At 37.9% G+C, this 26,693-nt stretch overlaps 1 protein-coding gene across 1 annotated transcript; it reads left to right on the forward strand.

The window, feature by feature from the left end:
* The first annotated feature begins 649 nt into the window (after positions 1-649).
* Positions 650-26,693, forward strand: FAM91A1 (family with sequence similarity 91 member A1). Its single transcript, XM_053952096.1, has 24 exons — positions 650-804; positions 2,562-2,646; positions 3,357-3,508; positions 4,298-4,355; positions 5,830-5,897; positions 7,115-7,228; positions 8,266-8,356; positions 10,582-10,644; positions 11,266-11,372; positions 12,139-12,177; positions 12,281-12,393; positions 13,290-13,408; positions 13,810-13,922; positions 14,128-14,214; positions 14,616-14,748; positions 15,406-15,554; positions 15,962-16,096; positions 18,241-18,354; positions 19,257-19,329; positions 20,512-20,661; positions 21,131-21,238; positions 21,498-21,621; positions 22,664-22,733; positions 24,043-26,693. Exons 1-24 carry the CDS (start codon positions 733-735, stop codon positions 24,217-24,219), a joined length of 2,514 nt encoding a protein of 837 aa, XP_053808071.1. The 5' UTR covers positions 650-732; the 3' UTR covers positions 24,220-26,693.

Consider the following 26,693-nt stretch of genomic DNA (forward strand, 5'->3'; position numbering starts at 1 on the left):
GCTGTGGGAGCCCAGGGCCATGGCTCAACGCAATGATCTCTTCCATTCCATTCCATTCCATTCCATTCCATTCCATTCCATTCCATTCCAGGACAGTCTGCCCAGAGAGGTGGTGGAGTCACTGTCCCTGGAGGTGTTTAAAGAAAAACTGGATGTTGTACTCCGTGCCATGATCTATTTGACATCGTGGCGTTCGGCCACACGTTGGACTGGATGATCTTGGCGGTCTTTTCCAACCGAACTGACGCTGTGATTCCCTGCTGGGGAATACTCGTTTGTGCCCCTGCGGCCACGCCGCTCTGAGCAGAACTCGCGTCTGCGCGGGTGCATCCCGAGCGGCACTAGGAAGACACTGTTGTTTAACCGAACCAAGCAGGCGGCAGAGGCATTTCAGGCTTGGCTCTGTTCCCGGTTAGTGTCAACCCGCTGTCGGGGGTCGCAAGAAGGTGAGCGATCGCCTTCCTGAGGCACCAGCGCCGCGCTCCAAGGCTCCGCTCCCATCCCGTCCCGTCCCGGCCGCGCCGAGCGCCCGCCCCGCCCGCGGAACTGCGTGCGCGGCGCTTCCGGGGCGGTTCGGGGCAGCGGCGCCGGGCGGGAGGCGTCGGGCGGAGGGCAGGGCAGGGCAGCGCAGGGCGGCCCCGGGCCGCAGCGGCTCCTTCCCGGGGCTGGGGCGGCTCATTCCCGGGCCGGAGCGCCTCCCGGCGGCGGGGCCCGCGGCCCGGCCTGCTCGCCATGAATATCGACGTGGAGTTCCACATCCGCCACAACTACCCCTGGGCCCGGCTGCCCGCCAGCGTCAGGCAGGTGCGGGCTGCCCGGCTGCCGGCCCGGGGAAGCGGCGGGCGGACACGGGGCACTCGGCCCTGCCTGCCCCGGGGCAGGGCGGGCGGGCCCGCGGGGTTGTGGGGCTCTCCGTGGGGACAGGGGGGTTTGGGGTGTGCACGACCCCTTTGTGGGGAGAGGGGGTTCTGAGTGTGTGTGTGCTGTCTGTGGGGAGAAGGGGCTAAGAAAACGGTGTGTGCTCCTTGTGTGGGAAGCGGCGAGTGTACGCGTGTGTGGCCTCAGTGAGGAGAGGGGTAAATCGGGCTGCCTTGGGGTCCCAGTGGCCAGAGGGAGATGTGGGGTGCGCTCAGCTTGTGCAGGTGTCAGACAGCTGCGTCGGGTGTCCCTTGTGCCGCCCCTGAGTGGTGGGAGCCGGAGCAGGACAGGAGCCCTCGGAGGCTGTGCAGCCCCGTGTTTCAGTAGACAGAGAATCGTTTGCTGCAAGTGGCTCATGGAAAAGAAAACCTCATGAAATTTTGATTGCCTGAATTTAATGGGCCTCTGATAGCAAAGAGGAGGTATTACTTCGAGTTGAGAGGAGGTTCTTACACTGTTTTGAAGTCTTACACTGCTTTAAAGCAGATGCTGTTAAACAATTCCTGCTCTTGCACAAGGGAAGGGTGGAGAGGATGAGTAGTCGCTGCAGGCCACGAGTAATGCAATTTCTTGAGTTTGAGATTCCAGGAGCAGTAAGAGGAGAATAAATGATGATTTTTCTTTACCTGTCCAGCTGAGTGCCATATCGTTGGCTTTGTGATTCAGGATAGAAAATATGCCAGTACTTATTGCATTATTTACTTTAATGTAACTTCTGGAATACTGTTATGTCTACTTTATTGTTAGTATAGTCCTTAATATTTTTGTCCTTTGAGCAAACACTTGGCTCCCTCTTTAGATATTTAATCAATTCCAGACCCTGTGTCCGATACCAAGTGTTGCTTTTCTAATACCTATTCTGCAGTTTGTGTGCAGCTTTCTTGTTTATCCCATATGTGCAGTTAAGTGCCTTTTTGTCAAAGAATCTCTTTTAATATAAACATCGATGAGGGAATCAAGAGAGGAAAGAGAAAAACCAAACAGTCCAGATCAATTGTTGCAGATGCAGAGTAGAAGAGTAATACGGGGGATATTGGGGGGATAGTTCTTGAAGTAAGGCATCTGAAGCATGAACCAAAGTTCTCTTTTTATCTTCTTTCATGTTAGTCAAGTAATGTGCTGTGCTTGTTCCTTAATCTTGTGACCTAGGATCACTTGATAGTTTAACTTCCGCAAAGCTGCAACTTGAGCTGTTTCACCTTTTTTTTTTCTTTTTTTTTTCCTTTTTTTTTTATGGTGTTAAAAGTTTCTTAGGTGCAGCAAATAAAGCTTCACATCATGCACCATGCTTGTTTGTGCTACATTAATTCTGGGTAATTTGTCAAGGCTGAATGACACCAAATGCTTGGTAAATGTTTGATGCATCATGTCTGATTTAAAAATCAGATGTTCCCTTTTCATCAGAGTGGTACTAGGAAAAAAATAATCTAAAAATGATTGCTTAAATATGCATCTTGTGTAGAGACCTATTTAAAGGTATTTTTGAACTCATTGAGAGATTAAAGATACTGTCATGTTGCACTGGGGGACTCCCTGAGCAATGGCTGCTGCCTGCATATGTTTCCTCATATGACACTTGGCAGTGGTTTAACTGAAAGGTGGGGGGTTGTGCAAGTCAGTTGAAAGGCCTTTATGTTTTCAAGGGTCTTGGAAACTCCCAGAGGGAATATGAGAGGCAAGTCGTACTCTACAGCATCCGCAATCAGCTGCGGTACCGGAATAACTTAGGTGAGTAAAGAAGCAAAGTAACTTCTGAGTCCTGCCCCATTCTTCTGTGTGGAAGCTTGTCTCTACTGTAAAACTGCAAGAACAAGTCCAGTGCAAAGGTTCTTCCTACCTTGAAAATAAATGCTTCTAAATAATAAAAGCATGAAAAATCCTGACTTCTGAGTCCATTTGACAACAAATGGACTCAAAGAGTCCATTTCTCTAGCAAAGCACTCTAGGAGGTTACTGAGTTGGCAGGTGGAACTGAATTCCTACTATAGTTCTGCTGCCATTTTCCAAGAAATTAAGAGAGGGTTTGGCTACTTAAGCCTGTCACTACGTTAGATGCAGACAGTTATCCTTATTCACAGGAGCTTTTGGCTATGACTCGTTTGCAGACTTGCAATTTAGTTCACATTGACTGAATCCATTTTTCTTCCCAAAGCAGATAATAATTTCAGTAATTAAAAGATAATTTTCTACAAGCTGCATGAACATTCTATATCAATGGGCCACTTCCTGGTGACCTTTTAGATAAATCTGCTCCTTAAAGTCTCTGAGGCTACTTGTATCATGTGTAGAAAACCTTGGATGCTGGATTCCTTGCACCACTACTTTATTTTGCTTGTAGTTTTCTGTCAATTGCCATTTTGCTATTTTTAACTCTTTGTTGTAAAACGTTTTAAAAAGTTGAACATCATAGAACATTGTAGCTTTTTCTCCCCTTGTAGTTAAGCATGTCAAGAAAGATGAACGTAAATATTATGAAGATCTGTTAAAATACAGTCGAGATCATCTCATGTTGTACCCGTATCATTTGTCTGACATCATGGTAAAAGGTCTGAGGGTAACACCATTTTCCTATTACACAGGGATAATGGAGGTGAGTGCAGAACTGTGGTGGGAGGGTGTTGTTCTCCATCTGAAGGTGTTGGTAATGGCCCAGTTACACATACGAGGCAGTGTCAGGTAGTTTTTTTGGTTTTGTGTAGGCCTGACAAGAAGAAAAAGTAATGAAAGTTTGTAGAGAACTGCTTTTACCTGCAGTGTTTTCTCTTCTGCCCCATTAGCCTTTCAACAGCTGGACTTTTGTCATATGGAGCTGGGGTGGGACTCATTCTGAGACCAGACTTTCTCTTTTGATGTTTGAGATTTGTGAGTCTTCACTTATAACTGTAAAAGAAATACCTCATTTCAACCATATTGGAAACTTTTTGAGAAGCCTGAAGCAGATCTGTTTTTATGAGAACAAGGATGGTTCTGTTTTCTGTCAGCGCTCTGGCAACCTTTTATTTTCATTGGATATTTGAAGTGCTTTTATTTTATTTTGTGTATAGTGATTGCAGACATAATGGATTAGTTGTTTGTTTATTCTGTTATTACTGTTAGCAATTCTGTGTGCTGGTTTTGAAGAGAGATAGAGGATTTTGTTTGTTAGTCTTTCAGCCAACATTTTTCTTTGCAAAGCTTGCATTAAACAGAAGTCTCATATTTTATGTATTCAACTTACTCTGTAATTATCAAATAATTGTTTGATAAGGTAACTGACTTTTATAGATCTGTTTAAATTTCATTTCATTCTTAAAGTAAAAAGGACAGGCAGAATTTTGGACTTGCTTCTCTGAAACAATGACTTTCTTCTTACAACTTAAAAATTTTACTTTCTTTTAAGGATATAATGAACAGTGAAAAAAGCTATGATTCTTTACCCAACTTCACTGCTGCTGACTGTAAGTATTACCTGGATGAATTACTGCTTTCAGTGAGTTAGAAATAAGGAGCTTTTGAAAATGGATTTGTGGGCATCTGTTTGCTTGAATATGAGCATGTGAATGAAGGTGTAAAAACATTTAAATAGTGATATTAAGTGTGTGCCCTTCTTACAGAGTTCTGTCAGTACAGGCAGGACTGGAATTGGGCTGGTTTAAATACAGATAGGCATGGTACAGAACCTTGCCTGTGTCCTTGATTGTCCATTCTTACTTGCCTGCATTTCCCATTGATGTACATCAGCAAACTGAGGTGCTGGTCCTTTCCTAGGACCTGTGCTTTTTTTGGAATGTGTTGGTGTACCAGAAAAGAGAGGCAAGAGGATCTGGTATTTTATGACACTCTGGATGTGCCAGATGTTTCTATTTATTACACCTGGGTATGGGGTGAGGAGCTTAGGAAAGCAAAAACCTCAAACCTGGTAGAGGAGAACAGAAGCCTACTCTGAAGCCATATAGAGCAAAATGTAAACTGATGGCACAGGGATGTTATTAACCTGCCACTGAAATGTTTTCTATAGTTAACACGTAACTCCTTGCCTTTGGTATGCATTCATAAAGTTATTTTTAAGGATAGTGTGTAGTCAGGTGAGGAGTAGCCTGCAGCTTTTGGAAACAGTTGGTTTTGGTTTTAGAAGGATATTCTCAGATAGCTACTAATTAGCCTCTGTGTAATGTTCACAGCAGGGAAACAGATGAGAAAGAACTTCCTCAGCACCATTTTGCTTGTTGGAAATCTAGTGTTAGTCAGGAGTTTGAAGAAAGAGAAGGTTTTCCTGTTTTTGTTTGATTTCTGCTGACCCCTCCCCCCAACAATTCTGTTATCTTAGCACAGCTGCAGTGATTGACTTAAACTTCCTTAATTACATTTTTTCAAATATGCTAGTGTTGAACTAGAAGTTGGAGTTAAAGCTGAGACTGAATATGCCTTAAAACTAATAAATAGTTTTCTACTATCTGTTTGTGGTTCCTTAATGATTGAAAGCTAAAGATTATGGAATTAAATTTTGATTCAGTTCAACTCAACTATATCATATTCCTTAGAAGATTAAGTAACCTTTTGTGTCTCTAGTTCTTAGAGTTCTTATCCAGTGCATGGGTTTTGTTAAGGGAATGAAAAGCTATTCCTATAAATCTGAAGTTGTTGATGGGAATATAGGAGGAAAGGACTTGGATTATTACCTGCTACCCTGTGACTTGAGTGATAGGGTGTTTCTTCCTTTTTTTTTTTTTTTTTTTTTTCCCTTGACCTGTACTTAGTGAAAGAATGGGGAGGGACTATGGAATGAATTTGGCTCCTATAACTGTCCTTATATTTTGGATAAGAGTAAATAAAAAGGTTATTTAAGAAGAAGGTCTGATTCTTTGAAGAATGTTGAATGTATCTTCATCTTAAACCTGTCTTTAGATAGATAAAACCTTACTTATTTTTCAGGTCTAAGACTTCTTGGCATAGGAAGAAACCAGTATATTGATCTAATGAACCAATGCAGGTCTTCAAAAGTAAGTTTGTCTTTAATTTCCCCTCCCTTTCCTTTACCCTTCTCTCCCTCCAGGCCATATTATTTCATAGGGGATGAAAAATGGAATAATTTTCTAGCCCTGGTCAGTTTAATGGTGTGGCTAATTGAATGAGATGCAGTGTATTGTTAATTATAGTATATTTCCTCAATAAATAGCTTTAATTGTTAATAAATAGCTTTTTGGTTTAAAATTAAAGTATAGTAAAGGAAAAGGTATTAATTACTACTTTTTAATTTTTATCTTATAGTTTTGGAGCTGTACTTTATGGTACCAGATAACTAATGTCTCCTGGCCACTATAAGCAGGGAACAATGCTATGGGTTCTGAAAGAATTATTCCATGTTTCTATGTGTGCCATTGAGATCACAGTTTATTCTGGAACAGTGATTCATCTAGGTGGAAATTCTTGCAGTGTATTTTTCTCTAAGACAGTGTAATGAGTGCACAGACATCCTTGGATGTGAACAGCACACGTGGAAAACACTGTGATGGTTGATAGAAGGTAGAGCCTTTCGTTTGCAACAGTTCCTTCCTTTCTTCGGGGAAGTCAGAAGTGCTCTTGCAGTACCTTCGTAGTCCTTTAACTAAGTGAGCTTACCAAAATATGCAGCTGATAGTGAACCAAAAAGTAATGACTGTGCAATGAAAGAGAAGCTATTTAGCTCTATAAATAAACAGTATCCTCCAGTTTTTTCTTTCACGGATTGACATTCACTGAATTTTGTTAGCACTGTGCTTATTGAGAATGTTGTACTTTGTTCCTTAAAGTAAATTAAATATGTTCCTAAAATGTGTTTTTTGAAATCACTGAACTTCTTTAAAATATCTATTTCTATACTGTGCTCTCTTACCTGTTCAAATTAGAAATGTCACAAATAGTTTAAATTTGGACTTGATCCTACTACGATGGAATAGTGTGGATTTTAATTAGCAATACCTACAGTATGGATGAGCTTATGAGAAGATTTAACAATATCAGATGGAAATATTTTTTTTCCTTTCTATTTCCATGTGATCTGAGAAAAGAGAGAAACTTTTGCTAAATGACAATGCTAATAGCATGTGTGTCTCCAGTCTGTAAATATATTGTACTTAAAAATGGATGTTCATACAGATCAGTTTTTATAAAGGTAAATTAAGTTCTGTGCGTGTGAAGTGCTCTTTATTATTATCTCAAATGGACTGTACCACTGCAGAAATTTTTCAGAAGGAAAACTGCCCATGATCTGTTGCCTGTGAAGCCCGTGGAGATAGCTATAGAAGCTTGGTGGGTCGTGCAGGCTGGTTACATCACTGAGGACGACATCAAGGTAGTGTAGTATGGATTGCATCTCTAAATCTGGGTGAATACTGATAGTCCCTGAAAGCAGGGGCTTTCTTTCATATGAAATACACAAAGATTATGTTACAAATTTGCAGCAACTCTCTTATGAGTATCTTAGAGATTGTAATTAATGGAAATTGTGATTTTTTTTTGACATGTTCTGCCCTCTCTCCCCTTTGTACTGTCTGCACTATGTACAGTGTAGAGGTGGTTTTGCATCAGCCAGTCTGTGGTAACTTATGTGCATGATTATATGATTTGTAGGGAACAAGCAACAAAGTATGTTTTCTTAAATTTCATGTTGAAGTCCTGACAGGTCAGTTTTGACTGTATCTTCAGCTTCACTGTAATTAGTATCAGAATGGCAGTGGATTTGATACATATTTTCTTTGTTTCTCTTCTTTGGGTCTGCTTAGTTTTTCATTGCTTGCACGTTAAAAGCTTGTGAGATGACTTAACTGTTTCATCCTCATTCTGCTTTCATTTCTCACAGGTGTTTTTTTTGCAGTCATTTGATCTGGATTTATTTTCTTCTCTAGAAGTTTTTTTGTTTAGATTAGAACATATTTAAAACAGTGATGGAATCTCTTTTTTGAAATATCTTCGTCTACTCATATTCAGACATCCCAACAACCCAGAGTAGTTAATTTGAAGCAAATGACTTTGATATTGTAAAGGGCCTCTTTCTAGAATGACTCCAGTTGTGTGGGTGAACACTGGAAGATTTAAAGAGCAAATCTTTTAAACTGTGGAGTTCAATTGCCAAATTCTTGTGCAATTAATTTCCTTTCCAAGAGCATGCATAATTTTGTGTGGGAACAAGCTAAAAAAAATTAGAGACTTTTAACAGGAACTGCAGTAAATTCTTCAGTGTAAATATTTTGGCTAGGAATGTGGGTTACTCCCTGTACTCTTATATTACTTATGACTGATTTGAGGCTTAAGTGTTTGGGAGTTTTTTGAGTGGCATTAAGTTGCATAGACTCATTTCTACAAGAAACTAATATGGTTTTTTTAACCTAGATTTGTACTACATCAGAGAAGTCTGCTATTGATAAGATAATTGATTCAGGTCCTCAACTTGCTGGTTCCTTAGACTTCAATGTAGTTCACAGTAAGTTTTAATAAACATTTCTGATTTTAGATCTTGCTTAGTAAATTCTAGTAGTGTCTGGAAACTAGGAATAAAGGTGATGTAAGCAGCTGAGGTGTAAAGGAGAGTTGGAGGAAAATATTCAAAAACTTGTACAGACTGCAGTCTAGATCTTGTAAATGATTTAATGGTGAACAATTAGCAGTTCTGTTATTGTTTGAGTCAACAAATTCTTTCATTAGAAGCTGACAGTAAAGTTTGTGGGGGAAGAGAATGTAAATGAGAACAAGAGAAAGTAAAAATATCAGAATTGATAATCCTGAGTAATTAAAGTGCACTCCTTGCTTTTCAAAGGAGAGTTTTAAATTTTTTTCTACTATTTTAATACCATAAAATGGATCTGTCTTTTTTCACAGAAGTCTGCAGCTGTTATTGGCTTTCCATTTCAGTCTAACAAGTAACAGGTATAGACAAACCATATTAGGGAGTAAAAATTCACTTGCAAAATCCTCCTTGAAAAGTCATGTCCATAAGGGCTTGGCTTACTACAAGCACTCAAACCTGCACACTGCAGTTTTTAATGAGAAATTGAGGCAGAATTCCATTGCCTGTTACTGAGCAGAACAAAACAATTACAAAAGTGAGGTAGGTAAAATTCATACTCTTGAGGGGATCTGAAACAATATAAGGCTTAATAAAATTTTGATTCCAATAGCTCAGATTTAGTAGGTTTAGAAGGATCTAATGTATGGAAAAATAATGTACATACAATATAATTGGACTGTAAGAAAGATCATATTTTCTCAGCAAAGAGGGCTGCTGAGTCCAGACTACGATGCCACCAAACATTTCAGGTGTATAGATAAGGATGGATCAGTCATAAGAGCTGAATCTAAAGGAGAGGCAGTGTAAACCACACTCAGCATGTTGATGACTTGTAATGTCATCCTGATCCATTAAAGCTGGTTTGTTGATACACATCATTTTGTAAAGCTGTGTATGTTACTGCTGGAGCTGGACAGTGAATCAGCGTGAATCCAAGTGAATTGATGGGTTAATGCAGGCATTTTATTTAAGATCTGATTGAGGATGGTAATTTAACTGTACACTATAGTTGTACAGGCACACATTATAGCTGAGCTGTCTGTGTGTGTAAAACATCCTGACAGTTCCACTTCACGTGTTCAGTAGCACTTCACCTGAGGGCTCTTGGTCACTTCACTACCACCGGTGTAGATGCACTGGTCTTGGGTAACACCAAAGAAACACGACAATAAATTTGGCTTATTTATGCTGTGCAGTTCAGCTTTATAAATGGCCTTGCCATTAAAGTGCAGCTAATGTTCAATAAGCATTTAAATAATGCTTTCAGGCACATGGTGTGGTTCTTGGGGTGTGCTGTGCAGGGCCAGGAGTTGTACTCTGTGATCATGATGAGTTCTTTCCAACTCAGGACATTCTGTAATTCTATGATAGCTGTTACAAGACTTAGACTCTAAAGATAACCATACTGTATTTTTTTCCTCTTTCTTAATAACTACTTGCTGGTTTCTCTGCAGAACTCAGTTGAGATGCTTAGTGCTCAAATCAGTTTCATGCTGGGAAAGTGCAATTTAAATGTTTACTATATTGTTGGCCTTGTTGTATGCAGTGTCTGTCTATATCTGCTGCAGCTTTGCTGGTTCTTTGTGCTGAAATGCACCAGAATTTCCTTTTGCAGTTGTGTAAAAACACAATGTGTGGCAAGGACATGAAAGGACCACCAGAACTGATGTGTTTTAGTTTGTATCCTTGCTACCAGGTGTGTGACTTCTGGCCTGAGTAGCCAAACAAAACCAGCATCCTCAGCTGGCAAAGCCAATTGAAGATAAAAACCCCACTCCTTGACAGTACAGTGATGATGTTGAAAACTAAGTTAACATTTAGGCAGAGATTTGCTCGTTTTTTTTAAATGGAGCTACTTTAATCTTTGGTCATTTTGCTGTGCTGTCCTGGAAGTACTTGCAGAGTTCCAAGTGTGCTGCATCAGGCTGCAAGTGAGGAACTCTGGTTTAGGGTGACACCTGGTTGGTATTAGGTGTGGTTTATTGATCTGTGCATTGCAAAGAAATATTCTACTGGGGAGGCTATTAGGAAAAGTTACTTTAAAATTGATTTGCTGGTGGGGAAGTCTGCTTTATATCTTCAGTATTTTGAAAAATGCTATTTTTCTTTTTTTCTAAAACGTTGTCCTTTTATTTCAAAAGGTTTGTATAATAAAGGATTCATTTACCTTGATGTACCAATATCTGATGACAGCTGTATTGCAGGTAAGTAAATATTTCATGTTATTATGCCTGTGTTTTCTCAGTTTCCTTTCAATTGTCCTCTAATTCTCTGTCTTGGAAACTGCTTGTCTGCAGCTGCATGTGTGTGCCCAAACAAAACATTTGAGCTATGAAACTCTTCACTGACTAAATGTTTTCAATCCTATTAAAACACTGTTTTTATTGTATATAGGATTTATTTCAACTTGTCTTAGGTCTGGAAGTCTCAGTTGTGGAGTATGAGGATGGTGTGGGTTTTTTCATGTCCTTCTCTAATCACAGTCATGATTTAATCTCCATCCACATTATAAAATCATTTTATGGGCTGGACACTGGAAATTATCTGTAGTTGATGAGCTGGAAAGTGCAAGGCTATAATAGAAGGTAGTGTGGCTTCAGTTTCTATAAGAAAACATGTTGACAAGCATTACTTTCTTAGGGAATGGGGCAATTTTAAATACCTCATATGCTATCTTCAGATTTTTATTCTTTGTGCCTGGGAAATTCTCAAAATTGCAGGTACCATGAAAACAAAAGTGTAAATTAATTTTCCTGTTTTAGTACAATTTCAGTTCAATAAACTAAGTTACCAAATTGTGATTTTGAAAGTAAATCTTATTTCAGTGCCGCCACTGGAAGGTTTTGTGATGAACAGAGTGCAAGGTGATTACTTTGAAACACTACTGTACAAGATATTTGTTTCAATAGATGAACATACTAATGTGGCAGAGGTAAGTAAAACTTTACCTGTGTCTGGGAGACAGGAATACTTGAAAATGGCCCAAAGCACACTGCTAAAAATACTTAGAGATACTGGTTGATATACAGTGATTTTGTTTACACATACTGCCAGGCTTTAGATGCAACCTGTAGCTTCTGTAGTACTTCAATCTTGAAGGAGTACCTTCAGTTCAGTGAAACAATTACATTAGCTGGAATGAATTTATACAGAATTGACTGAAGTAGGCTCTTGTATGAGTTAGAACTGAAAAAAAGTCTGTTTTTCTAATGTGAGAAAAGTTCAAGTAATTTTTTTCTTTGGCAGTGAAAGCACACAGGGTGTTGGCTTAAAATAGGAATGTAGCTTTTGCATAAGCATAGCTTGAGTATGAGAAATATGTTTTTATAAGGTCTTCTCAAAACTTGCTGAATACATATCTGAAAAATACCCATTAAATATATCCAGGATTTGTTTTCCTCATTGCGTGTCTTCTGACATACATGACTAACCTAAAATTATATATATAAGGTTAGCCTAGAAATTACAAAGTGGAATATAGCCTCATATTTCTTCTGCATGCTTTCAAGTGGGACAGTTATGAGGCTTCATACTCTTTTTCCATCATCTATGATGCAGACAAAATTGTTTCTACCAGTATAGGCTGGCTCTTAGAAATAAGACCAATAAAAAGATACCAAATCCCACAAATAGTGATTACCTGCCCTGTTTAATACTATATTGCTGACTTGTCTTCTTATCTTTTTTTTATTTTTAAGCTGGCAAACGTGTTAGAGATTGACTTATCTTTAGTAAAGGTATGTGTGTACAATGCATTCATTTAACTGGATACAGAAAGTTCACTGTCTTGCAACCTTGGTTTCATAGAGCAGTTCCTTACTCTGTGTGTGTGTTTTGCAGAATGCTGTGTCCATGTACTGTCGGTTAGGCTTTGCTCATAAAAAAGGCCAAGTAATAAACCTGGATAATCTTCATCCATCATGGAAGAATGTTCCTTCAGTAAACAGACTGAAGTAAGTGTCTTTACTCTGGCTTATTTTTCTCATTGAAGGGAAAATTTAGAACATCTGTTTTTAAAGGTATTGGTTGCTTTCTTTGACTTTTGCAATAACAAATCTCACTTGGCTTTCTAATGTGTATAATGACAAGAATATGTGATCCTCATGTTAATCTGAGGATGAGGAATGGTAATTCAGTATGTAAATTCAGAGTACTTCATTTGGTGCTGTTACTTAGTGGTGGCTTTTTGACTCTTAGGTATGTAGTTGCTCACATTTCCAGCAGATGAATGTGTACTTGTTTTAGACTCCTGGGGCCAGAAATAACAGCTGTCAGTGTGCTCTTACAGAGGCTGTGGCTCTTGGCACTGCTGGCAGTGAGCATGTGCATAGAGTTTGCTTGTTTGCTGACAGGACCCACTGCAGTTCTGTCAGTGATATTCTCGTGTAAGTGTGCATCTGTATCACTTCCCAGGAAAGTGCTGTTTAATACCAGTCAACAGAGTCCTCCAAGTTGAAATGCCAAGTTGCATTAATTAAGAAGTGTTAGGTGCTTTCAGTTCAATATCTGCTAAGCCATTTAAAATTACTGCTATGCCTGTTTTCTTTAATGCTTTTTCAGACTGTGAGAACAAAGTGGATTAGATTTTTTCCGTTGGATTCTTCAATGATGATGGTTTGATTTTTAAGCTCTTTTCACAGTCTGATATTTCCAGCCCCCCAAATAAGCCTTTCTGCTGAAGCTAAAGCTGGACCCTGAGGGATACTAAACTTCACTGATTTAGGGCTTGGACATATTGAAAGGCATGTGTTCGATATGCCTATGCACGGAATACTTAGCACTGGAAGGCAGAGATACTTCTCTGGTGCTACAGTGACCAATAGATGTGGATTTTAATTCACATTAATAGGAGTACTTTGGATCCTCAAAAGATGCTGCTTTCATGGGACAGTGGGGAAAACAGAAGTCCTGTACAGGAAGCTGGGTCATCAGCCACAGATACAGATACCAACAGTCAAGATGATCCAGGTTAGCCCTGCAGTAAATTTTAATACATTAGGATCAATTATTTTTATATTTATAGAGTGGCATAGGCTGTAAAGAGGTCTAGAAACAAGTGAAACGCAGATTATGTGAATAATTTTGTCATATGGACTACTCAGTGGGGGAGGTGGTGTCTACTTCTTGGTTTGAGTCTTCAGCTAAATAACTTCTTTCTGAAGATAAGACTGATCTGTATTGCGGATATAAACTTGATACAAAGATACCAACTTCTGAATTAAACTAATCAATAGTTTAGTAGTAACAAGGGAATTTTGTTTTACTTAGTGATAACTAACTTTTTCCTTTGTTACTAGATTTGATTAAACTTAATGGTATTTTGAAATAAAATAAATGTGATCATCTACTTCCTTTTTGTTTTCTATCAGCTGAAACAGCCAGTGTGAGCAGCCTGAACCTGTCCAGTGGACACACAAAGCGCATTGCCTTCCTGTTTGATTCTACTCTCACTGCCTTTTTAATGATGGGAAATCTCTCACCAGTATGTCCAAATTATTTGATGTTTTATACCAAGAATAAATATGTAAAGCTTTAGATTAGTTTGACATCCATATAATACAGCTTTATTTAAAAAATAAATACTAAAAAAATCTTCTGTATTATTTGTTAAGTAGTAGTTTTGCTTAACACAGCTTCTACTTGCTCATTCTGTTCTCAGAGAAGACAGTTTTGTTTTGTTGTTTCAGAACTTAAAAAGTCATGCGGTCACTATGTTTGAAGTTGGGAAACTATCAGATGAGAGTCTTGACAGCTTCTTGGTGGAGCTGGAAAAGGTAAATTATTACATGTTTGAGAAAATGCTTTTTCCGCACTTGAAGTGTTAAAGGGGCCAACTTTATCTTCTAAAGATGATAATTCTAGAAAAACAACTGTAGAATCATGTAGGAGAAGTGCTGTTAATTGCTGTGTCATTTCATACCAGTCAGGATGACGGGACACTTCTATCCTTTTACCTAAAGAGTGAGTCATGGTTCTGAGCTATAGATACTGTCTTTGTGTACTTTTTGACCATTCCACTAGCATGGCCAAGACCTGCTTCTCATTTAATAGTTGCTGTAGATCACCTTTGCATATAATCTGCAGGGTTACTACTCAGTTACAAAGCTTTAGAATGCTAATTTGTTCATCTTTCCTTTCCTGCCAGTTGTATGCATTTGTTTTGTTTCTTGTTTAGGTTCAAAGCACAGGGGAGGGGGAAGCACAGCGATACTTCGATCATGCCCTTACACTGAGAAACACGATACTGTTTCTGCGGCACAATAAAGACCTGGGGGCACAAGCTGTGCAGCCTGATCAACCAAATAACGGTACTGTGAGCATGTCTGGAACTCCTTCTAAGTTGGTTTACTTATCTGCCATGAACTCAGCTTTCTGCCCTTGATGCTCTTGTAGTAGTCAGTATCCTACTTGTTTAAAAATATTTTGAAATATTTTGAATCATCATTTGAGCCTGTGTTACTGGGTTTGCTTGTTGAATGACAGATATGGTTGCCAAGGTTTGCACTGAAGATCCAGAGCAACAGATTAAAGTGTAATAAAGGCAAGACAAGCTGAACTTGAGAAAGAGATTGTTCGAAATCACATGCTTCTGAAAGCCATATAGAAGAGTCAGCTGTTCTGTCAAATAAACATTTTTCAAGCCATGTAAAGGAATGTATTCTTCTAATGGGGACAATTTTTTAGGTTTTTCTTTTAAAACTTAGTTTATTTTCTCAGTATCTCTGTGTTTATTTCCTGTGTTCAGTTAGTTGGTGAGGAACTAGTTCAGTGTCAGACAGCCCTGTATGCCTAGAATTGCTAAAATTTTGTACAGTTTTATTAAAATTCACCCCAAGTGTTTAAAACTTCATTGTGGAAAATACTGTATTCATGGCTTAGCAGAGAATGGAAAATATGAAATCATAGTTTGTATTTGTATGTTCCTTTTTAAATGCTAATTTAAGAATCTTGTGTTTTGAACATAGGGTTCCCCTTGGACCTGTTACGATGTGAGAGTTTGCTCGGTTTGGATCCAGCTACCTGCAGCAGAGTTCTCAACAAAAATTACACTCTGCTGGTTTCCATGGCACCACTCACCAATGAAATTAGACCTATTAGCAGCTGTACACCCCAGGTGAAAAAATTTGTTAATGTCCCTTTTAAAGTGACAAAATAATTAACATGTAGAATATCACTGTAATTAATCTAATAAAAAATGTTGAGGAAAAATGTGAATATTTAGTAAAATGAACTCTGTTTACCTTATTAACAGTTTTTCTGTTCAAGTTAGAGTCAGTGACAGATATTTTGTTCCTGAATTTAGATTCATAGAAAATACATTACTGTCAGCTTTCTGTGAAGACTTTCGTGTCACTGGACTAAGTACCTAGAATATAGTTAGTGGAGAGTAATGCATTTGTGTTTCAGTGCTCAAAAATTGGATTTATATTTCTTTTAAACTGTTTCTTCTTAAATTAAATCTGTATGAATGATGGTTGCAATCTGAAGTTATTTCTAACTTCTTGAATAATCTCTCTTCAGCATATTGGGCCTGCAATACCGGAAGTGAGTTCAGTTTGGTTCAAGCTGTATATATACCATATAACTGGACAAGGACCACCCTCCCTGTTGCTCTCTAAAGGAACACGTCTTCGAAAACTCCCAGATGTTTTTCAGGTAATCTGTGTGTGGATTTATTCTCACTTCCTTCTCCAAGTGTTTCAAAGATATGCTGTATGCTAGTTAGAGATAACAGTTGAAGTTAGAGATAAAATTCATTGTAGATGATGTTCCTTTTCTAGAAGCAAGTTTTGTGCAGCATCTTGATTTGTTTTCTTTTAAAGTTCTGATAAAGGAATGCTACTTTTATCTCTCCTTTTGTCAGAATGTGAATCCAGTACATTTAATGCAACCCCTTTCAAGTTAAGTGTAAAATGTGGTACTGCAGTGTTAATAATTGAGGTTTGTTAGCCCATCCACAGAGAGTGTTAGAAAAATGTAGAAGAGCTGTGTGGAAAGATGGAGACCTAGTATATTGTGCTTTTTTCTAGCATCGTGCAAGAAACATCACTTCTACATACAATTCTGCCTGTTTTAGAAGATGGCTAACATGATCACTTCCAGTTTGTCCAAATCTGTGCTAGAGACTTTGGAGTTATTGGCTGTAATTCTCCCTACAATTTAAATTACAGAATACTTTAATAAAGGTTGCATTAGGTTGGAAAAAAGGTATTAGTGGCCCTGTAGCCTGACTTGTAGCAGTGTCTGGAAGCAGGAAGAAGCAGCACATTATGTAATACTTCCTTGTAAGAGCTTTCCACTCCGCCTGCATGTTAGGGTCTGGAACTCCCTGGCTGCATGTCATTCTCTCTACACAGAGATTGTGACTTGAATTGTTGGCTCTGCAATGATGAGTTGATTTCCTCAATTCCTTCCAGCCTGGAATCCACCTAACTTTTTATCATCCATACAGTGCTTTGGCAAGTAGTCCCACAAAACAGCACAGGTGATCGGCTTCTGCCTGAAAGATTTCAGATGCTGCCTTCTCCCATTCTGTCTCTGAGATACTAATAAAGACAAATATACCTCAGAGAAGCACTGCTGGGTATTCTGTGTACTAGACAAATGTTGGTGGAAGTGGTCATGACAGCTTTTAAACTTGCCTGAACCAAAAAATCTTTGCATCTGTTGACTTTGATTTGAAATGCTGTGGGCATTTAGCAGTGTTTCGGTCTTGCTGCTCACAATGGAATTTGTAAAAAATAGTATTGTTCAATTTTATAATTGCAGAGAGGCCTATAAACTTTTTGTCTCATTTTTTTCATCTTGTAGATACATGAGGAACTAAATATTTTAGAAAGGTTTGGAGACATTCAGAGAGGGAGTGAATTCTTTGGTGTACCTACATCAGCAGTTCTGTCTAGCACCTAGAACTTGTAGATTCCATTCCTCAAACCTTTCATGTATCCCTTCCCTTTATGATTTCAACAATTTTGTCGATACCTGTATTTCTAAGATTTACTGTAAGGTCACATAGGGTTAAGAGAGCAGAAAGCATTTTGTAAGGCCATTGGTGATGACCTTGATTCAAACCCTAGTTTGTCATTCGTTTAAACCACCTGTACATGTATGGATTGTGCACTTTTGTTAGTAAAGAAGCATTCAGTGTGGTAGCCTGGGAAAACTTCAAAATACTGCATGAATCTCAGTGTGCTGACAGGACATATTTTCTTGAACTAAATGATCTCCCAGTCTGGAATTTTTTTCCTCTATGGGAACATGAGTGCTTCTCTCCTGCTCCTGTTCTGTAACATCATTTTCTTAGGGAACTGTCAAGATATTTCTAGAAATCCTATGGAAATGCAGTGAAACTCAAATCTTGAAAACTGAGAAACTAGGAAACCATTTAGTGGTTTTGTCTTCCTGTTCCCCACCCTGCCCTTGATAGATATTTTAGGGATTGATTTATCTTTGTTCTTTGCTGATAGTGTTAGTTTATCCAGCTTATATTTTGCTTTTAAATTTATGTGGGATTATATTAATCTCCTATTTGCTGGCCACATACCTTTACAGGATTTGGTGACAGATACTTCCTGTCCAAAATAGCATCTTAACTTTGAGATTGGCAAACCTCAGTATCTCAAAGGTTTTCACCAAGAATAGGAACATGAGTGGTCCTTGGTTATAAGTATAGCACTGTAGAGCTGTAGTTACCTATAATAACCTCCTAGTTGTTATGCTAATGCCTAGCTCTAATATTTCAGTTTATGTGCTTAGATAATTCATTACTACTACACACACTCTTAATTTCTCTCTTCCAGGGTTATGATCGCTTGCTAATTACGTCTTGGGGTCACGACCCAGGAGTAGTTCCTACTTCAAATGTGCTCACAATGTTGAATGATGCTTTAACTCATTCTGCTGTTCTAATTCAGGTACAGAGTGCTCTGTATAAATTACGAAAACCTGCATAATTTTTTGAGTTAACCTGTTCTGTGGTAGAGGATATTAACAATGTAGAAGAGCTACACTTTTAAAGAGCTGAAAAATATGTTTAACTTTTGTAGGCAGTGCTGCTGTGATTCAGTGGTGGTTAACATACAGGTTTTGAACTGAATTCACACTATGTATGTGTTATTGTATTATGGGCAAGCATAATGAGTTTTGGTAGCTAAAGTAGGGGAGATAGTAAACTGGGATGAAAGTGAAGGGTCCACAAGAGTTTTAGATAGCAGTGACTGGTATTATGAACTGTTATTTAAGAAATGCAGCTTTTCAGACTGCTTGGTATTTAGCTCTTACAGTAGAGTATGAACAAAACATGCTGTTTATCACAAACAGCAGAATAAGTTGGGTTTTTCTATTTGGAAGAATTAAATTTATCTCCTCATCAGTATCTTTAGCACAGCTGAACTCTCAGAATTAATCATTTAAATAAATAGATGTTTTATATTGTACCAAACATAAAATTACACATTCTCAAAGGCCAGCTTGTAAGCAGCCTGTGACTGCTGAAAAATGTTCTGTATGCAGGGGTGGGAAGTCCCTGTTATTCCAGAAGTGCTCAGCCCTTAGAAAATATTTTTATAGCCAGTAATTGGATAGAAAAATTATTCCTCTTCAATTAAACTTAACCTCACTGTGTTTACCACATGCATTTTAAGAGCAAAGGTGGGGTACTTCAATTATTTCAGCTGAGTAAGATGTTTAATGCATAAATACCTCCATTAGTTTGTTTCATCAGCTTGGGTGCTACTCCTTAAAAGGGATCACAAGTAGGACTGAGCTAAGCTGATGAGTGTTTTTTCTGTTCCTAATTTAATTTCTTGATGTTCAGGGTCATGGCATGCATGGAATGGGAGAAACAATGCACATACCTTTCCCTTTTGATGAAGCTGAGCAACAGGGAGGTAATGGATCATCTTCCATGTAACTTGTACATTACATTACACATCTGTTGCACATCACTTTGTGCAATAAGATTGCAATAATCCTTTTCAAACAAATTTTCATCTTATGAGTCATGAGAAAATTGAAAGTTTTAAGTGGTTGACAAGTTTGTTCTGAGCTTAGCGATATCACCTTACCCTTTCTATCTTCTCTGACCTAATTAGAATGTATTTTCTGGATTCTCTTATCTCCTAACACACATGTAAAGAATTATTAACTAGCATATTTATTAACTGCATAAATAATTCTTCCATATATTATATTGAGCATTTCCTAACTGTAAGACAGGTGAGACCAAAACTGAACAAACTTACCTTGATTATTAGCACCAGAAACCTACCATGAAGGTTTTTTTCCTCAGGAAAACTTTGCTAGCAAAATCTATTCCTTGAAAGTCTGCATAGCTCAGCTGATTTTGAAAGGCAGGAATTTACAAGTTATCAATACGCCTTGGTGAAAAGGACAGAAGCTTTTCATAGTTGAGGCTATAACCTCTCCAAGTGAGAGCAGTCATAAAATATGAATTTCCAGGTACAAAATCTAAAATTATTTGGGCTACCACTTAAAAAATCTGGGCCAAGTAGAAATAAAAGTCACTTCCTAATTTTGTTTTTATTAGGTTCAAAATTTGTTACTATTATATTTGCTCTCTCTGATATGTCTGGTTTTTCATCTAGTATCAAGTTGGAAGAAACCATGAAGTTAGAATCTCTCAAGTTCTGACATGAACAACTCGGTGTTGAAATTTCTTGTTAAGCTCTAATGCTGTATTCTAATTCTTCAGAATTTCAGATATGTGAAGCATGTATCTTGCATTGCATCTGCCATAAAAGATTCTGGCACTGAAAGAGCTGGACACACGATTCCTAGCTGAACCTTGCCATTTCTGCTGTCTTAATGTGTCTGTGTAGGAGAGAGAGTGCCTTTTGTTCATATTTTTTCCTCCTTGGCTCTCTTACTATACTATAAAATACCACTTCATGCTTGGTGTTATCCTATATGTAACAATGTGATCACTAAGTTGGAGCATTACAACCAGGAAAAATCTAAATAAAAAACTTACCCTAGCCCAGAGAGGAGCCACATGGTTATGGGGAGGCCTCTTTTAAAGTACACTGGAATATGTTTTGTTTCCTCCTTAGACTTCTCTCGTGTGAACATGGGCATTCATACAGCTTTAAAAATACTGAGAAACAAAGTGGACTTGCAGCATTTTTGTGGCTATGTCACAATGTTGAATCCTTCAAGTCAACAAGCTAACAGAAAGCTGAGTGATGCTTCTGATGGAAGAGGTTGGTTACCAATAATTGTCTTTTTTGTCTGTGTCCCCTTAATTTCACATACAGTCACTTGAGCAAAGGATTAAATTCTTTGATTTGTAACTCTACAAAATACTATCCAACACAGATAGGAACTAATTTTGAGTTTACATCTATTGGCAGTATGCTTACTTGCTAATTTTTCTTCGAGACTGGCTCATAAGTACCAAATACAGATAGATAAATGACTGAACTATAACAGTTAATAAAGGGAACAAATACTCTTTTAAATATAAAAAATAAATTGTGACATTTTTATATGCCAGAGCTTAATCTTTCCTAAGTGATGAGGATCCCTAAATAACTCTTCAGTCCCAAAATGAATCTGGCCCTATATTTCTCCCTATCCCTTCTTCCAGTTTTGTAGATTTAAAGTCCTTGGGTAAAGGTAACTAAACTTCTATTCATGTGCGTGTTTATGTAAAAATGACTTTGTCTTTAGGAGAGACTGAACTGGCATCAGGGTCTGATGTAAATGGAAGCACAGAATCATTTGAGATGGTAATAGAAGAACCCTCAATGGATTCTGCAGTCAAGCAAAGCCTTGAAGGTAAAAACATGACAAATGGCTTGTACTAAATATTACCTTGTTTTTAAGGATCTGAATTCATTGTTTCATTATTCTCTGGGAGAAGTCCAATGTGAAATTCCTCTTCAGATTCCCTTAAATAATTGAGCAGTTCAGTAAATGAGCTGTCTTTAAAAAGCATGAGCTGTCTAGTGGATCCAAATATAAGATTTTTGACCCCAGAATGAGCTTTCTTGCTTTCTTTTTCTTACCCATTGGTTAACTCTTGTTCTTTCTGTAGTACCTACAACTGAACTGGAATGGGTTCCCCTGGAATTATGCTTTGGCATTCCACTTTTCAGTTCTGAGTTGAATCAGAAAGTCTGCAGAAAAATTGCCACTCACGGATTATGTAGAAAAGAAAGGTAAGCTATAATTTATTGGTCGCAGGTTTAACAGATGGTGTGTCTGGAGCTTCTGCAAAAAGACATAACCTACAGCTCAATGACTATAAAGCAGAACTGAGCTGTATTTATAGAGTAGCTAATTCTGATGTGTAAGGGAGTTGTTTTTTGGCTCATAGATGTGTAACACTAGTCCTCAGTTGTGGTAAGATTAATATTTGGCTTTTTTTTTTAGTTTCTGTAAAGCAAAAATTAATTCTTTGTTGTAAACTGTCTATAAGCAGATCAGGAAAAGAGTAAATTGGGGTGCCTTCCTACTCGTTTTCCTTTTCTGGCCTAGCACAGGCTTTTTTTCCTCCTCCTAACTGTTCTGGAGTGGGGGAGTAGAGCTTGCTGGTAATGCTTTGATGTAAAATGCATTTAGCTCTTATGGAAATTTTCTTTACTGTTGGTATCATACTTGATAAGTTTAAGCATGGCTTATGAGCCAGCTATCTAATGCTTTTTACTGCAGCTTTTCTTTATGAAAGATTATTCTTTCAAAAATGCGATTTTGGAGTTTGTTTCTTTTGTTTTGTGGGAGGATTGGTGGGGCTTTTTGTGGCTTATTTTTTGTGGCCTTTTTTTCCCCCTAAGGCACGTTTCTGGAAATCAAATGTAAGGCTGCTTGAAAATGAGGCTTAAGGCTCTTATTATAGTAGTTGACCTGCTTTTAATTAGTGTGTCACTAATAAACTTCTAAAAAGTCATGTTACCAGACTGTCCTAGATAAGAATGAGTCTAGTATGTTATTTATTTTACATAAAATAATATTTTCCAATTGCAATAGTTTCATTTTATTCAGTGTAAATGGTGTGGAAAGTAGCTTTTACCTGACTAGACTCAAAAGCAGATGAGTCAAGCACCTCTTCAGTGATGACAGTATTATCAAGCTTTATGTGTGAAAGCTTTTGTCACATGATGTTAGGTACTACTGGAGTTATTTGTGAGCAGGTTAGTACAGGGTTACTTCACTGGTAAAAAAATTGTGTATCTTGACCATAGCTTCTTTTGTTTTTTACAGCCTTCAAAAACTCCTACATTCCAGTAGAAAGCTGTCTCTTCAGGTCCTTAATTTTGTTCATTCATTCCAGGTAAGGAGCAATAATCCAGATGCTAATTGTTCTTTATCATCCTTTTCTGCCCTCTTACTTGCCTTTCTTGGGTGTATGAAAACATACATGGTTTGTTTTATTTGCCTTTTCTTTAAATGGTAACTGTATTAAGCCCTCAAGAACGATTTGAAGGACAAAGGAAGTACTTCCCTATCTCATTTTTAGCCTCATTTAATACTTGACTCAACTCTGTGGTTGCTTCCACTGTGTAATTATTTCATTTTTTTTTTATGGCACTTGCTCAGCAAAGTTGTCCTTCACTCCTCCTGTTGTAACACAGCCTACTCTGCTGGTTATGTGCTGGCTGCTTGGATATGTTGGAGAGAATTACTGCAAACCAGGGAGATGCTAAATTTATCTGCCCCTCAAATCAATGTTTCCTTAGAAAAAAATAAAATATATTAACATGGCTTTCATGCCAGTTACTTTTGTGCTTGTCCTAAGATCCTCTAGACCTTAGTGTTCAATGAGTGTAAATATGTAAAACTACATACTCTGGAAGGTTTTTTTAGGAGTGTAGGTAGGAAGTAGGGCTCTTGTGTAGTAAGCAAAGAGGAATGTCAGGTCTGCAGCCTGCTCTGATTCTGCATGGAAGCAAGCCATGTGTAACATGGAATCTGCTTAGGTGCTCTGTCTTATGATACTTTTCTCTAAAACTCTGTTTTCAGTAAGATGATGAATTTGCAGGTTACTTAACCAAGTAGTGTTATGTATAGTGTCATCCTGAAACTGTCTCCTGATGAGAATGTTGGAGATTCCCAGTAGATTTGAAGCCATGAAACCAACTGTCAGTGTCAAGTGGCTCCTGTCCTAATGTGTTAGATGCTATCTCTGAGATACACTTTTCTAGATGATGTCCATAGAAAGGAAAAAAAAGGTGCTGCTCTGAATTTTAAGATGAGAAAACCAAACTTCTGGGTAATAATACTCCTCAGCATATGGTCAAATAATCCTCCAGATACATGTATACATCTTAGCATGGTACAGGATAAATATAGTCTGATAGATGTCCTGAAGATTTTAGAGCTTTCCATTCATTTTTTCTAGGTCTTCAGTTTTAAGTCTCAAGATCCTTGAAGGTTTCTTGGAAACCAAATCATGCATACGAAGATGAGACTGAGGCATCTGTATACTTACTTAATTTTGTTTGTTTTGTTTTTACTTCCATAATTATTTGGTATTCACTGGATTATAGTAACTTCAGAAACTCAAAGTGTATTTGCAGATTAGATTAACCTGTCATATTCTTTGTTTTTAAGATATGTTTTTTTTTTTTTTTTGCTTTTAGGAAGGTATTTCAGCACTGGATCAGCTCCATGATGCTGGTTCTTCAAGTTCACTTCTGCAGCCAATTTCTGCAGACATGGGTGTTCCTCTTCCAGCCAAGAATCTCATGTTCAAGGAAGGTGTATTATCTGAATGGAATGGATGGTCCCCTTCCTCAGTTTTTTTCAATCACACCTAGGGAGCAGGTCAAATAGAGGTTCTTGTGCATTGATCACTAAATGCCTTTCTTCTATTATGGTTAATTCCTAGTGCCAACCACTAAGAAGTGTATGCTGCTGCTGCAGCATAACCCGTGTAAAAATAGTGTTACAAAATGTGTTGTGTTGCAGTATTGGGGAAGTACTTAAACTGTCTAGAACTTGTTACTCATTACTGCATATCTTGCTGCAACAGAGAGCTTTTTAGCTGTCAGCACTATTTTTATCTTGAGACAATCTTTCTTTTATAACTAAACATGCCCTTTCTAGGCTTTCTGATGATTGTTGAATTTCTATGCTGTCACCACAAAATTGCAATAGTAGTTTTCTATGTTCGTTACTCAGACATAAATTCTGTTTAGTTTTGTACTGTATTACTGAAACTTTTTCTGTATAAAGGTAAGAGATTTGGCTCTTCCTCTGAAAGCTCAGTGATACCAACTGATTAAATAAAAATATCATGATGATATGGGGCATTAAGGATTGTTTGAATTCTGTAGTTCAGCTTAACAGTGGGGCCTTGACAAATCAGTACAATGGAAGGAGGAGGCTGAGTTAGTGCAGACTCAATGTCCTGCTGATGACCTACGGCCACTTTGAAGATGAGTGGTGCACTTCCATCTCTGTCAGTATTCGATGGAGCTATGGAATTGTGGAAAGTCTGAGGTAGTTATCTCTGTTTGCAGAGTTCTTAATGATAATGGATTCATCTTCCTCTTGGTATGAAACCAGGAGTGTCTGAAATTTGATCCCACTGGAAGACTTTGGCTGTAATTTGAAGCTGGTGATGATTCCTGTGGGAAATTCCTGTTGTCATAAAGTGAGTTTAAGGTAGATAACTAGTTCTGTCCTGTTGATTAATGTTTGAAAGAACAGAGCTCTTGATTTTTCACATCAGTTGTTAGCAAAGGAAGATAACAGCAGAGGATGTGAAGACAGAAAATTCAGTGAATCAGTGTTCCTTGAACTATTAGCTGTTGATCATGAAAAAAAAATTAACAGTAAGCTTTTTCATCTAAAATCATGTTCTGGCTCTGTTGGTAGGGGATGACTTTATGTAGTATGACTTTACTTTGTTTATATTAGGTATTAACAACTTTTTGCCAGCTTAAAAAAGTCTGTTCCGTTTAGCACACGAGGGGGACGAGCAATGTAGTTTAAGACTTTTCTGCTAGCTCTCTTCTTTACTAGAACTGCCTTGTTTTAAATGGTCATAACTAAAAATGAGACTTAATCATCCTGTCATTACTATCCTGCAATACACAGTGGGTCAAGGATCTGTGGTACAGATAGTGCTGAACAGCAGCAAGGAGAAAAATGGCAACGTTTGGGTTTGTATCCTGTTCTGCATTAAAAAAAGCATGTCAGAAGCTTGAAGAGGACAAATATACAAATGTATAGGATAATGCAGTGACTTAATTTACAACTGTGAAAATCCCATTCTTTTTCACTGGTTTTATGTGCATTCCTGAAGTGTAAGCACAGGACTTGTACTCTTAAGAAACTGGAAGTCTGTAGTACTTCAGTTTGCTCAGTGCTGCTTTCTTACATCAGTTTTGTTCTGGAATTTTACCAGCAACAGCTGAACTTAGCATTCTGCATATATCACAGTTACATCACCCATATAAAGTTGATAATTTACACTACTGTGACTTTTTGTACTGGACATACATACTCTCTATAGTGGTTTTTAAGTTGCCTTATTTCTTCCAAAGTAAATTGAAGAGGAATTAGATGTCAATCTGCTATAAATGGCTGAGAAACCTTTACTGTGAGAACTGTTGCATGGAGATGAAGCCAATACCTGGCACTGTAGAGGAATTAAACAGTAGTGATGGCTTACACTTCCACTTCCAGGGCTATAGATGTTTCTTTAAGTGCTACTGTGAGCTGCAGTAGGTGAGCTAGTTTGCTGTATTGTATTAAATTTTGCCATGCACTATCCATACTAGTATGTAAAGTGATGATAGTGCAAGTTGTATGAAAGTTTGAAAATAGATGAAAACTTACTGTTCTCACTGCATATTCTTCAGTGTTGCTAAGTGAAGGATATTATCCTTTGTTACTAGGTTGTCTAAAGTAAAGTTTCTCAATAAAAGTAGTCTGCTCCTCAGAGCTGGTTAATACCCATAAATCTTACAGTTAATTGTGAGAATTCCAGATGTGTTGCAGTTTTTTAGAACTCAAGCCACTCTTATTTAGGGGCTTCAACACTAGTTTAGGAGCTTAAATATTCAAATCTGCATATCTGAAGTTTACTGAATAAATTGTAACCAAAGAAGTCTATTGAAATTCCTGAAACTCTATTACAGCACCAGTGATTGGGATGGTCAAGAGGCTTCAAACTGTGTGACTTTGTTTTAAATATGGTGTAAAAACCCAACAGGTCTCAAAGATCTTCATACCAAAAGAATCTATTTTATATTATATTGCAAATAAAGACAAATTAAATCAA

The sequence above is a fragment of the Vidua chalybeata genome, chromosome 1 (assembly GCF_026979565.1).
Source record: "Vidua chalybeata isolate OUT-0048 chromosome 1, bVidCha1 merged haplotype, whole genome shotgun sequence".
Taxonomy (NCBI): domain Eukaryota; kingdom Metazoa; phylum Chordata; class Aves; order Passeriformes; family Viduidae; genus Vidua; species Vidua chalybeata.

Coding starts and splice junctions, on each gene's coding strand:
- FAM91A1 (XM_053952096.1), top strand. CDS start 733: ATGAATATCGACGTGGAGTTCCACATCCGCCACAACTACCCCTGGGCC. Junction 805..2,561: donor TGCCCGCCAGCGTCAGGCAG/GTGCGGGCTGCC, acceptor TATGTTTTCAAG/GGTCTTGGAAACTCCCAGAG. Junction 13,409..13,809: donor CAACAGTCAAGATGATCCAG/GTTAGCCCTGCA, acceptor GTTTTCTATCAG/CTGAAACAGCCAGTGTGAGC.